Raw genomic sequence first — 18,866 nt, 5'->3', positions numbered from 1 at the left:
AAAGGACCTACAGGCCTCTCTTGCATCAGAAAGAGACTGGGCAAAAATGGGATGTAGAAGTGTGGCAAGGTGAAAACCACTGCTAACCCAGAAGAACATTAAGGCTCATCTGAATTTTGCCAAAACACACCTTGATGATCCTTAAATCTTTTGGGAGAATGTTCTGTGGACTGATGAGTCGAATGTGGAACTGTTTGGAAGACAGGGGTCCCGTTACATCTGGCGTAAACCAAACACCGAATTCCACAGAAGAGCGTCATACCTACGGTGAAGCATGGTGGTGGAAGTGTGATGGTGTGGGGATGCTTTGCTGCTTCAGGACCTGGGCAACTTGCAATAATTGAGGGAAACATGAATTTCGCTCTCTACCAGAAAATCCTAAAGGAGAATGTCCGGTCCTCAGTCCATAAATTGAAACTCAAGCTAAAACTATTTAGTATGAGATATACACAAAAACAAAAGCAGAAGGCTCGGGGCAGGAACTCACTTGTTTCACTGACATTCCACAACATTAAATATAACTATAAATGGATAAAAAGTGTTATGTGTTATTCTTAATCGTCGGGAGTGTAACATGGTGTAACTTACCTGGAGGTAAGGAATTTAGACAGACTATGTTTTTGCAGTAGTTAGGAACTGATGACATTGAAATTATCTTTTGTATAGACTACTGTATCTCAAGTTGTAATACCTTATATTAATAATGAGATTTAACTATATTTACTATATTTATATTTAACTATATTTATTTATGTATATATGTTACATTTTATTTCCAGTGATTTATATACGTTTGAATGGGTGCAGTTTTCATAGACTGACTCTATTATATTACATTAAAAGTGTTTATAAACTGTACCTACTGCATCCTTTGGGGAGGAGCTTTTAGGCGCGTGTCCTGTATTAGCCGTGCACTCTGTGGGCGTGGTTTTACGGTTGATTGACAGCTACGGAGTTCCAGCAGTCTATAAAAGATGGTGGGCGCGCGCAGCAGCAAGCAACAGGAGAAGGTTCACGTGCGGCACGGCACTGTGGAATCCAGCGGCGTTTGTGTGGGAGATAAACGGAAACACTCGCAGTCATCTTGAACCGAGAGCTCGAACAAGTCTGAATTAATAAACTTTCTCAACATGTGAGTAAACATTCCAGTTTATCTCTGGAAACACTTATTCCACTTGATATCCACTTCTCATTGATAAAAAGGCGAGTCAGATCTCGAGAACATTCAGTAGGCTGAAGAAAGTGTACCTCAGCAGCACGAACTGGTTTCTCTCGGTTGTTTAGGCTCTATAATAAAATAAAATAAAAATTAATTACTTACAAACAATACTGTTACCTTCAAAAGACTATTTATTGTGTGTATGTCTGTTTTAAGTTTTATTTCTTATAGAAAAAAACGCGTTTTGTCTATAAAATACATTTTTCTGTGTGTTTTATCATGTGCAACACCCCCCCCCCACACACACCTTATCTTTTCTTATTGCCAGGTGTAAAAACAGTCATTATCAATAAGCATAACAATTATTGCATATTCAATAAGAGACTATAAAAAACGAAACTTTTTTTTAAACAGTTTATTAAATTAACTGAAATTATACTTTTATAACTATATACAAATAACTATATATATACAGTACAAGTAATTAACACCAATGTATTCTCTCTCACACAGACATTACAGAAACTGTCTGAATTTCTTTATAAGCTGTCAACTTATTTCTTATTCCCCAAGTACCAAGAACAATGAACTTCATTATTATTGTTAGTTATTGTTAATGTTAATTGAATGAATAATAAGTTTCACACACGAGCAGCTCTAGAAAGTAATGTGGAATTTGCTAAAACAGTGACCGGTTCATTGAATCATTGAGTTGAACTCGAGAACTGAATCGGTTCTATTCGTGAATGAATCATTCAGGCTGGATTGATCAATGGGATTCTCCAATTCACTGAAATGCACCTACTCAAACAAACGATTCAAGCACATCATTACAATCATTCCAACACTTCACTTATAAACTCACTCGGGACAATTAAATTAGATTTATAGTATTACATTAGATTTTGATCGATTCCTCACAGAAAGATTCGGAAAGCTTGAATATATACAACGCTGGACTAGTTTTATTGTCGCTTGGTGCTTTCCAGTGCTTTTTGAAGCTTGGAAATTGCGTGGAAAAACACATATTCTTGGAAATATTGTGTTCCAGTTTCTAAGGATAAACATCGGGGTGGGGAACTGATAGAATTTCTATTTGATGTTAATTATAACAGCTTCATAAAGGCTAGCTTCAGAGTCATACCACAATACAGGGAACATAAATCACCTTATTTATTTATTTTAAAAACAAACAAACAAAAAAAAAAAACAGGTGAGTAGCTGTCTTCCCCATCTTGCTCTCTCCCATTTTTCATGTTTTTCTTTCCTCTTTTGGTATCCCGATTTTTCTGCGCCATCTCTGAATAATCCGCGAACGTCTTAAGGGGACACACACATGCACTTGGCACAGTCTGAGGGTATTCATTAGAGCCTGCTTCTTAATAGATTATTGTACAAAGAAGCAATTTAAATACCAAAATCATACAGGAAAGTATGGGGTTCTGCTGGGCCGCCCTGAGAATCGTCCTAAACAGCCCCCCCCCAGTTTACATGTAATTTAAATTTATTTAAGTTTAATTATGTGATTATTTGCTCACTATTACACATGACTCATAAAATATTTGAAAATATCATGCAGCATTTCTAATGGGACAAATTGCCTCCTCTTAACCCAACCTGTCTCTTGCTGTCTTATTTTAAACACATTATAAATCATAATTTTAAAACAGAATATACAGTTGCAATCAAAATTATTCAACCCCCACTGCAAATTGGGTTTATTGTGAAAATGTACAGACTTTCAGCTGTTTGCAATGAACAAATCAAACAAACGCAATTGAAATAGTTCAACACAATAAATGCTTCAAGTGGTTTTCCCAAGTTCAACTGAAAATGCAACTTCTAATGACTTCTCCAGTTTCAAAATTATTCAACCCCTTCATTGCAAACATCTTTAATATGTAGTAGATCACGCTTTTGCTGTTATGACCTGCTGCAAATGAGATGCGAAGCCAGACACCAGCTTCTGGCAGGGTTTCTGAGAAATCTTAGCACATTCCTCATGAGCAATTGACTCCAGTTCAATAATATTCTTGGGTATGTCCGCTGCAACTGCCATCATCTCTCTCTCTCTCTCTCTCTCTCTCTCTCTCTCTCTCTATAGATATATATCTAGATATAAATCTATATCTATATATAGATCTATATCTATCTAGATAGATAGATAGATAGATAGATAGATATATATATATATATATATATATATATAGATATCTATATATAGATATATATAGATATCTATATATAGATATATATAGATATCTATATATAGATATATCTATATATAGATAGATATCTGTATATAGATATCTAAAATGCGCACCCCCCCCCCCCCCCCCCACCAAACTTCCGCCCTGAACAAATGACTTGTACTGTTATTGTGTAAGAGCTCTGTTTGGAAGTGTAAATTAAAAAAAATTTAACCACTTTAGCCTGATTAAAGGTGCCGTCTATAATAGAATGTCTCCTGTGTGACAAAGCTCTCATAAAATGGTGTTAACTTATCTATACCCATTAAAAGTTGTTTATTAACTACTGCAGCATGAATTTATTTAAGACCACATTACTATAAGTACATACAGTATAAAGATAGAAGTTATAGTTAAATAGAAGTATATAGTTTTTTTCTATGAAACACTTCACAAACAACTTTTGGTTGTAAATCAGTCAGTCACATAACCGGTTTTTAAAAAATATTTATTAGACCTATACCCAGAACAGTTACGCCCATGAATGACAAATACTTACAGAACACCAGTCAGCTGTCAGGTGTGCTTTATTTAACTGAACACGCAGATGAAACCCCCCCCCCCCCAAAAAAAAAAACAAAACAAAAAAAACAAAACAAAAAAACCCACCAAAACCAGTTTTGCTAAGACTTATTGTCTTGGGTGAGCAATGACTTTAAACAAATCAAAATCCATTGGTGGAATTTCATGAGTCATCCTGACAACAACTGGGTGAAAGCTAAAAGAGTTCAAATGGCAATAATAAAAGATAATGGCATAAGGGTCAAACTAAAAGCTTGTTTTATTATAATATTAATTATTATTTAAGCAAGGATAAACCCCAACATGTAAATAAAAGCTAAGCTGGCTTTACACTGTATGATTTTCAGCCTGGTATCTCTTATAGGTAAAAATCCTATAAAAAAATTTTCAGTTGTGAGTTGAGATTGGAGATCTGAGAATGCACAAGGTCTCATGATTGTGACATGACTGTGAGAAATTTCTGATTAAAATATCATTGTGCGAGCACTGCTACAACGATCATCTAAAATCAGTAAACTCATGGGACAGCTACAAATTCAGTAGTGGTGCTGATAAATGAAACATGCTAATTAGACAGGAAATAAAAAATGTCCTTATTTTAAGATGATGTAAGCAGAACGTACACTCTTAAAAAATGCTGGGTTGGGGTTGAGCCTTTTGGGTCATTTAATTGGGTTATTTTCTCCGTCTTGGGTAGTTTTGGGGTAGTTTTGTGTAACCGAACCGCTGGGTTAGTGACTGGGTCATTTTGACTGACAGTTGAATCAATGAACCTCAGCTCAGCTCCTTGGGTCAAATCAACTCAGCACGGACTGTTTGAATTCGCCTCAGGTGGAGGTGATGGTTTTCACACGGACAAACTGTTTTTGATTTATTTGGAGAAACACATTCAAAAAGGATGTGTTAATATTCTACACACTTTTTGTTATTACTATTTCAACACGTGTTAAATTATTGTCCAAATCACGTTGCGGACTGCGGTGCCGACGTCATCATCCAAATCTTAACTCGCCTCAAAGTGAATGTTCATTGCTTTGACCTTTTGATTGTGACAGCGGAGTCGGAGCCAAATGACCACAGGTAAGTTAGCGTTCATCACTATTTAGCATTAATGCTGCTGAAAATGCCTGGGCGAGTTTGTGATATTTAGGCAGGGAGCCCTCGAAAATGTATTCATTGGAAAACAGTAACAGAGCAAGTGATAATTAACTTTACTCATCACAACGGTTCAAAAGCGAATATCGTGTACTGCTTCCTCAGTGTTGTCATTACACTACTGTTGGCATATGTTTATGTTGGCTGTGAAATATGGACTGAGGTTATTTTATAAATCTTATCTGAGACTTTGAGTTAGGGTTAGCTAGCTGGATACTGTCACAGGAGTGATGCTAATTTAGACCCTCTCTTGAGTTGATAACATTACTTTAGCATACAGCTCACTATAATGTTAGAGATGCCCATTACATTTTTGAAAGTTAATGATAACCTAGCATTATAGCTATTCACCATGATGCAATACAGAGAGTGGGTTAATGTTAACTACATTTAGAAAGTGTTTAGGACAAGGCAAGCTGTAGTAATTAGCTTTAGGTGGATGGGTTAGGGCCATGTTTCTTCATGTATTCAGTGAATGTTAATGCTGGTTAACAGGTGCAGACAGTCAGAGGCTAATGGAACTTAGCTAGCTCAGTAATGTCAAGGCCAAAAGTTCTTCACAAAGTTAACGTGACAAAAAGAGAGGATAGAGGTTACAGTAGGTTGTAATGCTTTCCACTGTCTCTATAATGTTGGTTAACTTAATTAGGTTGTGCACAAAAATTGGTGGTGAGGTGCTAAAGGCAGGAAAATAAATATTCGCAAGTCAGCTAGATTTTCCTGGTGAGTCTACAGCTCAATTTAGTTCATTATGAGAGTGGAGGTCACATTTCAAAAATTACACAGTTTGGGATTCTGTAACACAATTTCTCAGTTGATGACCAAAGGCAATTTGTCCATAGTTTGTAGCTAACAACTAACAAACACTCTTTTTGCTATTTTACAGCTTTTCAAATGGAAGGGAGTGGGTCTCTTGTCTTCCCAGATGGCAGGGAGATTTGTAAGAAGATGCATCAACTCCAATTCTTACATCTGTCAAATGTTTAAATGAACTTAATAAATGTCACCTGAATTTCATGCAATGGTTTGTTTATTTTGTGAGCATTGTAGTAGAATTTTAGTATACAAACTAATTGCATTTTAGGATGATAACTGTAGGGAAAAATGTATAAACAGCACATGTGTTATTTTTGTGTTATTTTGTAACACAGCATGTGTTAAATGTAATAACACACTGATTGTGTTAAAAGCAACACAAAATGTGCGGTCCTTAACTAGACACACGTGTGTTAAAAATGAACACAACTGAGTGAAGGTTTGTATCAATATATTTATCCATAAAACCATTACTGTACAGGAGAAAAAGCAAAAATGTGCGATAACAGTCCAATTTATATGACACTAACTGTTTGTAATGCCCATGGGATCGTACGCTGGTTACTCAGGTTTTTGGATGTTTTAAAACATCTCCTTTGATCAAAATCTGATGTTTTCGTCTTAAATATATGACTTATTTGACTAATTTTCTGCAAAGTCTATATATAAACACCACTTTAGCAGCATTAGCAATACATTTCTGAACACCTTGTTGTGAATAAATAAATGGAGATACCATGTTGACACATTTGTTTATAATGTGGTAGATTTGACATTTTCAAAAGGTAAAAATAACCCTGAAAATATGAACCCACTTATGAAATAAAATTAACCTAGCATTTTTGTAAAAATGAAACCATCCTTTTGGTTGAAACCTCCTGTCAACTCTCTCCAGCCTGGGCATCACGAACGGTTCTGCGCTGGGTGGAATCCTATCTCTCTGACAGATCCTTCAAGGTATCATGGAGGGGAGGTATTTCTGAAACTCAGCAACTCACAACTGGCGTTCCACAGGGGTCAGTTCTGGGTCCACTCCTCTTTTCTGTCTACACTACATCTCTAGGGCAGGTGATTGAGTCTCATGGCTTCTCATATCATTGCTATGCTGATGACACCCAGCTCCATTTGTCCTTCCAGCCTGATGATCCATCCGTCTCTGCACGCATCTCTGCTTGCCTTTCGGACATCTCGGTCTGGATGAAGGAAAACCATCTTAAACTTAACCTGGCAAAATCTGAGTTTCTCGTGATACCAGCCTGTCCCTCAATCAACCACAACCTCACTGTACAGCTCGGCTCACTCACACTCATGCCAACCAGGATGGCCAGGAACCTTGGGGTGATTCTTGATGACGGCTTGACCTTTGCAGACCATATCTCAGCAACTGCAAGGTCCTGTAGCTTCATCCTTTACAACATCAAGAAAATCCGACCCTACATCACCAAACAGGCTACACAGATTCTAGTCCAGGCTCTTGTTATCTCTAAACTGGACTACTGCAACTCACTGCTTTCAGGCCTCCCAGCCAGCTCCATCAAACCCCTTGAGATGATTCAGAATGCTGCAGCGCGTCTCGTCTTCAACCAGTCCAAGAGAACCCATGTCACACCCCTCTTCATCTCCCTCCACTGGCTTCCTCTAGCTGCCCGCATCAAGTTCAAGGCCTTGATGCTCACCTACAAGACCTTGTCAGGAACAGCACCTTCCTACCTCAACTCTCTCCTGAAGGCCTACGTTCCCTCTCGCAATCTGCGATCGATTAGCGACCGACGTTTAGCAGTTCCAACTCAGCGTGGCGCAAGGTCCCTTTCCAGAACCTTCACACTAACTGTTCCTCAGTGGTGGAATGCACTTCCAATCTCAATGCGGACTGCAGAATCTCTCACCATCTTCAAAAAACAGCTAAAGACCCACCTCTTCTATGAACACCTAACCAACTCATAATAATAAAAAAATAAAATAATGCACTTACACCTCTACTCTGCACTTTGCTTCTTCTGGAATTCAGTTAATAGATCTTGTATGGTAGCACTTCTTGTATTGTTCTCTGCTTGATATCGCTTTGCTTGTATCTTTCTCATTTGTAAGTCGCTTTGGATAAAAGCGTCTGCTAAGTGAATAAATGTAAATGTAAAATGAAATACAACCCATCTGTTGGGTTAAAATTAACAACCCAACTTGATGGTTTAGCCCAAAATGTGTTCTGCCTATATTCACCCAATTTGGGTTGTTTTTAACCCAGTGTATTTTTAATTTTTTTTTAATATAAAAAGGTTAGGGATTTTCTTGAATCAAATGTATATTGTTAGAGGATCTTCATCGTAGAATCTAACCTGGGAAACACGTTATCACAGTCTGTTTTAGAGTTCATCCCAGAATTTATTGTGATCATGTACAGTCTGTAGAGTAATAATCCTAAAACACTGTTGAACACGTTTGTATTTTTAAACGTTATCTTTAACAATCTTCTGCATACAATTTGCCAGTACGGTTGTGTGTAAGTAATCACGAGTAATGATCATCACCCATATCTCCATCATTCCTACAACAGATCCAATCCAAAGATCATATGGACAATTTTGACACAGAAGACAAATATCAAACACAAAGGAATTTTAATGTTTCTGCCTCCTTTCTATTTCCACCTCGAAAATGTAACCTTAATTGTTGTTTTTTGTTTTTTTTACAAGGGCAAATCCCAGACAACGGTGGAGGATGTACAAGACGGTAGCTCTGATGTTCCTCGTGGCTGTGCTGATGATCAGCGTGGTTCACAGAGGATTTGACGGCAAAAGAGGGGACTTGCAGATCGAGAGGAATGCACGCATGCAGAAAGAAACGATAAAATATTGGAAAGAAAAGCAGGACAAATCGACTGAAGTCAGCATAGAACCTATATATGAAAGAGACGTAGCCAGAACATGGGACATCACAAGCACGAACTGCAGTGCTCACATGAATATTTCTTCTACAGAAGGTTTCGATGCTCTGGAGCAGAACTTTAAACAGTTTCTCCTCTACAGGCACTGCAGATATTTCCCCATGATCATCAACCACCCAGAGAAATGTTCCGGAGACTTGCACCTCCTCATGGTAATAAAATCCATTATATCGCAGCACGACAGACGTGAAGTGATCCGGCAAACCTGGGGAAAGGAGCAGGTTATAGACGGCAAGAAGATCAAGATTCTCTTCCTGTTGGGAACTTCCTCCAATGAAGTGGAGAAGGCGAACCACCAGAAGCTTCTGGAATACGAAGATTATATCTACGGCGACATCCTGCAGTGGGATTTCATGGATACATTCTTCAATCTCACCTTAAAGGAGACCCACTTCCTGAAATGGTTCTCCACCTACTGTGGGAACGTACGCTACATTTTCAAAGGGGATGACGATGTCTTCGTTAGCGTGACGAACATTCTTGAGTATCTGGAGACCAGCAAGAACATGAAGGACCTGTTCGCCGGAGATGTCCTGTTCCGTGCGAAGCCCATCCGACGGAAACAGAACAAGTATTACATCCCACATGTGCTGTATAACAAGACGCATTACCCACCCTATGCAGGAGGTGGGGGCTTTTTGATGGACGGCCCACTGGCACGACGGCTCTATTCGGCATCAGAAATGCTGAATCTGTTTCCGATTGATGACGTGTTCCTCGGAATGTGCTTAGAGGTGCTTCAGGTGACACCTATAAAACACAACGCGTTCAAAACCTTTGGCCTAATGAAGGATAAAAAGAGCAAAATGAACAAAGAGCCTTGCTTCTACAAGAGCATGATCGTGGTCCATAAACTCCTCCCACAGGAGCTTCTGGACATGTGGAAGTTGGTCCACACTGACCTCGTTTGCACACAAAACCTTGAGCTGTTACAGGAAGCATCAAAAATCAGAAGCAACTTTAATGGAATGTAACTAGATTTGATGTAACCGCACTTGCCTTAAGCTCGTCTTGGTGTCCAAATGAATTCTGACTAGTGCTGTACTCTTACAGCCATTTACCTAATGAGTTAGCAAACGATTAGTAGCTAGGCTACTAATTATTTTCGCTGACAGTCGCATCAGTATGATATTAATTTGCGACACGTCCTTGTTTACATAAAGGTCAGCAAATGTAAGATGTTTTTTTAGGTGCACACTGTATGACAGTTTTTTGACCGAGTTCCTCCATTTTGCTTGGCGAAAAAAAACGTGTGCCGTTTGGATGGTAACGCAAAGAACTTTCAACGTGTTTAAAGCAGCATTGCATGTCCTTCCTGGAGAGGGCGGTTTTGATACGAGTTTTATGAAGGTTAAAAAAATTTTTTAGTGATATTATTATTATTATTATTATTTTTAAGTACACTATGGTGATAAGAGGGTATTAGGTGATTCTTGTGGTTTATAATTTTTTTTCTTATTTCTACTGATTTGTAAATGTATTTAAAATATCATTAGATGTTCTAATGAAATAGAAGGGAGCAAAAAAAATTCTCTACCTCACTCATGGAGTTCTGAAGGCTGTATGAACTATTTTTGTTTTGTTTTAATCTAAAGCAGTGTTTTGTTTTGGTTTTTTCTTCAGTTTTTAACATGCCTTCCTGCACTTTCCCCTTGAACTGCTAATGTGAGGTTTATTAGATGAGCATGATAGGGAGTTGACATCGCTGTTCTCTGCCAAGAGGAGAATCAGAGAAGCAACCAAATGGACAAGAGAATCTCTCAGCCTGGTGCTACCACCACAATGCTTCAACTTGGTTGTAACTACAAAATGGGGGAAATTTGAACGGGGTGAATACTTCTACACGGTACTGTATATTGGAGCAATACAAGGTTTTAATGTTTATTAGGTTTTACTTGTCGATTCTGATCGTGACTGTTCGGTAGTTCGCTTTTCATGTAGTTCATACAAAACTGTCAATTTTTGAGGAAACTATACACTACACACACTGCTCCATATGCTTTAATTGCCCATCGACTTCCCATAAAGTGTGTAACATGTGCAAAGGTACTTTTTTTTTTTTCAAAAAATAGTACTGAAATACAGGCTAGCATTTACTAGGTAGCAGTTAATAATTTTCAAATTTCTCCAAGTCTGTGTCTCTTGTCCCACACTCTTGTCTGTGTTTTGTAATGTTCACTGTTTATCAGTGTAAAGTTTGTAAATGTGTGTAAAGCTGTGTCTCAAATCATACACCTGAAATGTAAACATGCCTAATGTGTAGTTCATTCTGCGGAGAAGGTTAATATATTTAACTTGATGCTAAAATGGGGTGAATTTTGTCTTCTGTACATTTGTTCAGTAAATGTCATCCAGATCTTTTTCTGTACTTTATTTATTCACATTTGGGATGGTAACATTACAGTTAGTGTGCACACTCAAACCACACACTTCTATACTACATGACATGAGACACAGCAGTTATTATTATTATTATTGACATTTTCCAGCCACACAGGGTAATATTTTGTTTTTCCATCACTTTACAGCAGGAAAAAAACTCACTAAGATCAGACAGCCCAATGTACATTATAAACTGTGAAATTAATAAATACTTTGGTACTTAAATTAAATTGAAGATAGACTAAGCTTACGGTTTAGGGTCTATGATATTTAACTTTTCTTCTGAATTTTTTAAATTCTGACTTGAAATTACTGAAATTGTTGAAATCAGCAAGAATGTGGGGACAATAATTATAAAATAAAGGTTTATAAAGACAAAGATGTCTGTTCTTTCTTTCTTTCTCTCTCTCTCGTTACACTTTGGTGTCATTTTCCCCCCCAATTTGTAGTAAAGTGTAAAAACCACTCTGTGTGTGTTAATTAACTAACCCACCCTGAGACCTAAACAGTTTCATATAAATACATCCAGTAGTGCAGCTGTAAATCACAAGCTTACATTAATGTGCTTGCTCTAATATGTTTCTGTTTCTATAGTAACAGCTCATTCACAGGGATGTGGATGGTGGATACACCATATAAACTGATATGGGGAAGTCTGGTTAGGCCATTCAAAAACATTGATCTTTTGGTTAAGGAAATCCTTTGTTGATTTGAATGTATGCTTTGGGTCATTGTCGTGCTGAAAGCTGAAATTCCTTTTCATCTTCAGCTTATTAGCAAACACCTAAAGGTTTTGCACTAAAATCTACTGGTATTTGTAGCTATTCATGATTCCCTCCACCTTGAAAAAAGCCCCAGTTCTGGCTGAAGAAAAGCAGCCATAAAGCATGATGCTGCACCGTGGGTATTGTGTTCCTTTGGTGATGTGATTTTTTGCACCAAACATACCTTTTGGAATTGGTCTCATCAGACCAAAGCAAATTTTGCCACATGGTTTGGGGTGATTTAATCAAGTTTGGATGTGTTTTGTGAGAAAGGGCTTCTGTCTAGCCACCCCACCCCAAGAGATTGCTGTCACGTGCAGAGAGTAATCTGTACTTCTCAGATATTCCTGCAGCTCCTTTAATGTTGCCATAGGTCTCTTGGCAGCCTCCCTTATATGAATTTGTCTTGTACTTTTATAAATTTTGGAGGGTGTCCTGTTCTTGGTGATGTCACTGTGTTGCTCCATTTTCTCTATTTGTTGATGACGGCCATTACGGTGTTCCATGGTAAATGTAATGTTTTGGAAACATTTTTGTATCCCTCTCCTGATATTTCAACAAGTGAGATACTGTATGCTTTTTAAGCTCTTTGCAGACCATGGCTTTAGCAGTCGGATGAAACCAGTAAGATGAAGAAAATCCTACAGAAAGAGCTGGTCTTTATTTGGGGTTAATCAGAATAATTTCATTGATGACAGATATATGATTTTTACTTTTGAACATCAGATCAACTGATTTAACAGGTTAAACAGGCAATGAGATGTGACTTCATAGAGTACGTGCGAGTTTGTGTGTCTGTTGTTGAATACATCTAACTTAATATAAACCTCCTGTCATGGTGGCTTATGTTCAGGAGGCTGTGTGTGTGTGACATTGATATGTCATCAGATCTGAAATCAGATTAAATACCACAAACAATTAGAATATCTGAAATCCATCAACAGCCATTAGGATTTAAACATGCAGCCATGTATACAATATTTTATTTCAGGTCTTATTTGACCGATCGTTATCAGTTCGTAGATGTAAATGGTGACTTCTCTACACATCCCGAGGTTAAATTTGGTGTTTCACAAGGTTCTGTTTTAGGCCCACTGCTTTTTACTTTATATAAGCTACTTCTGGGTCAGATTATTCGTAAACATGGAATTAGCTTCCACTGTTATGCTGATGATACACAGTTGTATTTTCAGCGAAGCCAGAGGACAGACAGCAGCTTAATAAAGTTGAGGAATGTGTAAAGGACATTAGATGTTGGATGCTTATTAACTTCCTTTTACTTAATGCTGACAAGACAGAAGTACTTGTACTAGGACCACGTGTAGCTAGAAGTATGCTTTCTGATCTCATAGTTACTCTGGATGGACTTTCCGTTTCATCATGTAAAGCAGTAAAAGACCTTGGAGTGATTATTGACTCCAGTCGATCATTTGATGCTCATGTAGATAATATTACTAGGATAGCCTTCTTTCATCTCAGAAATATTTCTAAGATAAGAAATATATTGTCACTACATGATGCAGAAATATTAGTTCATGCTTTCGTCACCTCTAGACTAGATTACTGTAATGCCTTACTGTCTGGATGTTCCAGCAGGAGCATAAACAAACTCCAGTTAGTCCAGAATGCAGCTGCTAGAGTCCTCACTAGAACCAGAAGATACGACCACCCCGATCTTATCCACACTGCATTGGCTCCCAGTGAAATCTTGCATTAATTATAAAATACTACTATTGACCTATAAGGCACTAAATGGTCTTGCGCCACAGTAATTTCTGGTCTTCTATGATCCGCCACGCTTACGCAGATCAAAAGGCGCAGGCTATTTGTTGGTTCCTCAAATAGTGAAGGCTACAGCAGCCTGGAGAGTGCTTAGGATGGTACCACTTGAAGTACCATGGAAATGCTTTTGGACCTCAACTGCACATGGACATTCTCGCTGTGGTTGCTGGGACTACGGTTGCTACTATGGCATTGGGACTGCAATTACCACATGCAGTTTTGCACTCGGGTCTCCTTTAGTGAACAGTGTTCTAGTTCAACAAACAGACTTCATATAAAAACCATAATGAACTTTCTTTTACTTTCACACTATCCGTTGTTACCCAGATGAGGATGCGTTCCCTTCTGAGTCTGGTTCCTCTCAAGGTTTCTTCCTCATATCATCTTAGGGAGTTTTTCCTTGCCACCGTCACTGAATTCATTTTTCATTTATTTTTAATGAAAGTAAATTACTTAATTGCTTAAAATTTTTAATCAATCAATGGGTTAATTAATTCACTGAACACAGACTTGGTTTCTTAATATTGCATTGAAATGTGAGATTTTTTTGCTTTCAGAACACTAACAGTACAGCTAACGAGATTAATTTATGTGACGAAGTCGTTTGTTTCTTTTTTGTGCACATACTGCCATCTAGTGGCCATTACAGCAGCTTCATCTAAAAAACCCCGAACGTAGAACTCGGATGAAATCTCAGACTCAGCAGAATTTAACTAGTAATAAACTAAAATAAAAAGAAACACTTTAGAGTGGGGTCTGTGATTTTATTTTTTTTTTTTTCTGGTTTTTATTATTTTGATTTATACTGAGGTGGTCTGTGGATTATTATTATTATTTTTACAGATAAGACATCCCTGACTATTTAAAGTTTAAGCACCCCTAAATTCATGCTCAAATATATATATATAATATAATATATATATATATATATATATATATATATATATATATATATATATATATATATATATATAACTAGTGATTCACAATATATAAATAGAAGGTGGAAATTGTGCTCCTACTGTGTGGTTAGACAACTGGGTCAGAGCATCTCCAAAAAGGCAGGTCTATCCAGCAGTAAGTACCTACCAAAAGGGGTCCAAGGAAGGACAACTGGTGAACTGGTGACAGGCTCATGGATGCCCAAGGCTCAGTGATGCGCTTGAGGAGCAAAGGCTAGCCTAGCTGGTCTCATCCCATCAAAGAGCTACTGTAGCACAAACTGCTGAAAAAGTTAATGCATTGTATGATAGAACTGGACTATGGAGCAATGGAAGAAGGTGGACTGGTCTGATGAATCATATTTTCTTTTACATCAATGGGAAGGCCGGGTGTGTGTGTGTGTGTGTGTCGCTTACCTGTGGAAGAGACGGCATTGGGATGCGCTATGGGAAGAAGGCAAGCTGGCAGAGGCAGTGTGATGCTCTGGGCAATGTTCTGTTGGGAAACCTTGGGTCCTGCCCTGCATGTGGATGTTACTTTGACACCTACCACCTACCTAAACATTGCTGCAGACTAAGTACACCTCTCCATGGCAATGGTATTCCCTATTGGCAGTGGCCTCTTTCAGCAGGATAATGCTCCCTGCCACATTGCAACAAATGTTCAGGAATGGTTTGAGGAACATGACAAAGAGTTCAAGGTGTTGACTTGGCCTCCATATTCCTCAGATCTCAATCTGATCGAGCATCTGAGTGATGTGCTGGACAAACAAGTCCGATCCATGGAGTCCTCACCTCACATCTTACAGGACTTAAAGGATCTGCTGCTAACGCCTTGGTGCCAGGTATCACAGCACACCTTCAGACGTCTTGTGGAGTCCATGCCTCGCTATGGCTGATGATAATAATAATAAAGCAGTGCATCATTATGGCCAGGAGAATAAAATGCTTTATATAAAAATCATACAGAAATCATACAGCTTCTTCCTCAACTGAACCACAGCATCTGCAGGAATCTAATCATCACAATAATAAAACCACAGAGCAATTCATTTAAAGTACCACCATTTCACATTTAAGCACATAAAGCACATGTATACACAATTTACATCAAAAAGAAAAGCATAATGCAGATTTAAAACAAGTGCACATATCTACACTGAGCATTATACAATTCAGTTTAATTCTAATGATGATCTAATCCAGGTGAAAGAAGAGAGAGAGAGAGAGAGAGAGAGAGAGAGAGAGAGAGAGAGAGAGAGAGAGAGAGAAACAAAAGAAGATAAGTGGAAGTAAAATAGAAAGGAACAAAGAAAGAGAAAGGAAAAAGTAAGAAAGACGGACAAAAAGAAAGAAAAAGAACGAAAGGAAGTGAGAATGATGAAGAGAAACAAGTAGAACAGGGATACCTCCACTGCCATCAAGTCTAGTCCATCAAGTCTGAATTCCCCTTAAATTTTATTTCAACAGGTAGGAAACTATTGAATAAAATTACTTCACACATCTGTCTTTCCTGTGACCGTGATCTTACTTGGATCAATACCAAAATCTTATCAGTTCACCAGTTCAAAGTCATTCAACCACTCATTTGGAAGATTTTGATCTAAAAAGAATCTCGGCTGGACACACAGATGAGCAATCTGAAAATATAATGCCTTCACCACATAATAAATGGGGTACAACACAAAGGAACAAAGAAAGAAGAATAGGAAAAAGGAAGAGACAGATGGTTTAAGAGACAGCATAGAAGAAAAAAATTCTTTAGCACAAAAGTTAAAGAAAGGTAAAACATGGAAGAGAGCAAAGACAAAAAAAAATTAACTATGAGGAAAGCAAAAAGAGTTTTGCATCTCATTTGCATAAAATAAATCTAAATATATTCAAAACACTGCTAATAAGTTCCTTTAGCATAAAATGTTTAACAGGCAGACTCCTGTGAAATAGTATCTGTTATATTACTGAGCGTTCAGCTACTTTTTTTTTTTTTTTTTTTTTAAAGCACCAGGTTCTGACAGACTCCTTTAAAAAAGAAAAAAAAAATTCAGAAATTTTTATATAGAAATATCATCCGACTGATGTTTTATATTATATATATATATATATATATATATATATATATATATATATATATATATATATATAAAATAAGTGATAAAATAAAAGTTACAACTCCATGCTGATCAAACTCTCAGAACTTACTGGTATGGTGAGAAGAAAAAAAAAAAAAAAACAATAAATAAATAATTTAAAATAAAAACAGACCCTGATGATAAACTGAACTGAAAATTGTGATATGATTAAAAAACATGCAACAGGACTAAAACATAGTGTTGCTAAAAACTAAGAACAAAAAGAAATAGAATCCAATATATGGCTATAACATTAACATGAATAGTACATTACATGCTATAATTCATACATAACTAATAAAATCCCACACACGCTGAGTGATTCTCCCAGACATAACACCAAATTTTCAACAACGTGATAAAAAGAGAATATAAAATATGCAGGAGTTTAAATACAGAGTAAAATAAAACTGAGATTATGCAGTAATAATATAGAGACAAATATTTACACTTGTGGGACTAAGAACTGATCATTACATCATCAGATATACTGCTTACTTTACTGTAACAATTTATCTTTGGTGTAAAATTATTTCTGTATTTTGTGAAATTTAAAATACATGCAAGGTCAAACAAATGAAAAACAAAAAAACTTCATTGTGTTGCGTGATAGACGCAGGAGCAAAGAAATCTCAATATCAGAAGCGATGGAGTTTATCTGGATCATCTGATGCCATCTGGGAGAAATCCTGGAAAATGTCCTGGTATGTTTCATTACCTAAGGAACACAAATAAATAAATACGTAAATAAATAAATAAACAAACAAACAAAGGCTTCTGTTAAAAATGGAAATGGGACAGACGCTTTCTGCAAAAACAAGAAAACAAGATGAAAGATGGAAAATGGAGAACAAGAAGTCATACCTGGGCTCTCAGAGCTCATCAGCCAATCAGCAGAGGAAAAAAGGAGAAGAATGAAAACAGGAAGTAGAGGAAGTGTGTAGAGAAACAGACATGTTTATTGGGATCTTATAATCTTATAAATATGAAAGGATTTGTTTGTGTCACTCACTAAACACAAAATAGTGCATCAGAGAAGACATTAGTAAAGAAGTCTCAGAAACACAGCATGTGTTGGTGTCAGTGTCACAGAATAAATGTGGATTTAAAAAAAAGACTTAATAAATGCAATGCATATACAAGCATATACGTACACAAATATCAATGAAACCGATTTCCTAATTTTTATAAAATGGTTTTATAACACAATCCTCTACTGGGTTTAATCTGCACTATTATAATTCATTTGGCACATAAAACTAACAACTTCTTTTTGCATATAATACATATAAAAAAAAATGTACATTCAACTGTCTTAAATAGTCTATAATAAATAAATAAATATATTATTTATATAGCTGTATATACACACACACTAATATTTCACAAAAAAAGTATGCAAAGATCACTTGCCATAAAAATAAATAACAAAATAAATACATAAATTAGGTTTAAAAATAATTTCAGGTATAATAAGACACTGTGTGTGTTTTGTGCTGCTTGGGATAAACAGCAGAATTTACAAAATGATAAAATTGCAGATTTACAGCTAAACAGTGTTAAAATAATACAGACACCTTCACAAAGAAGATGCAACGTATATAAAAGATATCTAAATAGAGATCTAGAAATCTAGTTGCAGCTCTAAATGAAATAACTCAGGAATGTTTTTACCAGCATTAATGACTACATTAACACGGATAAGGTGCCGTGCCACTTTATAACCTCTATATTCATCCTCAGGTCTGCAGTGCTTTAATGGAGTTATTCTGCAGCAATCTGGGACTGAAGAAACACAAACTGTGTGTGTAATTAATCAATAGTGTGTGATGGGGTGGGGAGATGAAGAGTTACTGTTACCACCGCATGCCCCAAAGTATGTTCTTCCTTACAGCAATTTGACAACGATTAATAATTTATTTATTAAAAATGACATATTGTACTTTTTATCCATTTATATGTTATACGTTTGATGTTAATTTGAATTGTCTTTAACTACGTGCACACGTACGCAATGGCAGTCACA

General features: G+C 36.8%; 2 protein-coding genes across 3 annotated transcripts in view; one reads left to right on the top strand and one right to left on the bottom strand.

The window, feature by feature from the left end:
* The first annotated feature begins 760 nt into the window (after nt 1–760).
* On the top strand, nt 761–11,894 carry b3gnt7 (UDP-GlcNAc:betaGal beta-1,3-N-acetylglucosaminyltransferase 7). The gene is made up of 2 exons (XM_053635414.1): nt 761–1,132; nt 8,592–11,894. Coding segments are annotated over exons 1-2 (1,227 nt in total). The 5' UTR covers nt 761–1,130; the 3' UTR covers nt 9,817–11,894.
* Nucleotides 11,895–16,833: 4,939 nt separating this feature from the next.
* Nucleotides 16,834–18,866, bottom strand: part of LOC128613488 (arf-GAP with coiled-coil, ANK repeat and PH domain-containing protein 2-like) — a 46,873-nt gene continuing 44,840 nt past the window's right edge. Inside the window, exon 24 of one of the 2 annotated variants that reach the window (XM_053634293.1) lies at nt 16,834–17,558. In XM_053634293.1, coding sequence (XP_053490268.1) covers nt 17,479–17,558 — 80 coding nt within the window. In that variant the 3' untranslated portion in view covers nt 16,834–17,478. The remainder of the gene's footprint in view (nt 17,559–18,866) is intronic. The other variant, XM_053634291.1, reaches the window with a different exon arrangement.

This window comes from Ictalurus furcatus, chromosome 10 (assembly GCF_023375685.1).
Source record: "Ictalurus furcatus strain D&B chromosome 10, Billie_1.0, whole genome shotgun sequence".
Lineage (NCBI taxonomy): Eukaryota > Metazoa > Chordata > Actinopteri > Siluriformes > Ictaluridae > Ictalurus > Ictalurus furcatus.
This window is presented reverse-complemented; position numbering and strand designations above follow the sequence as displayed.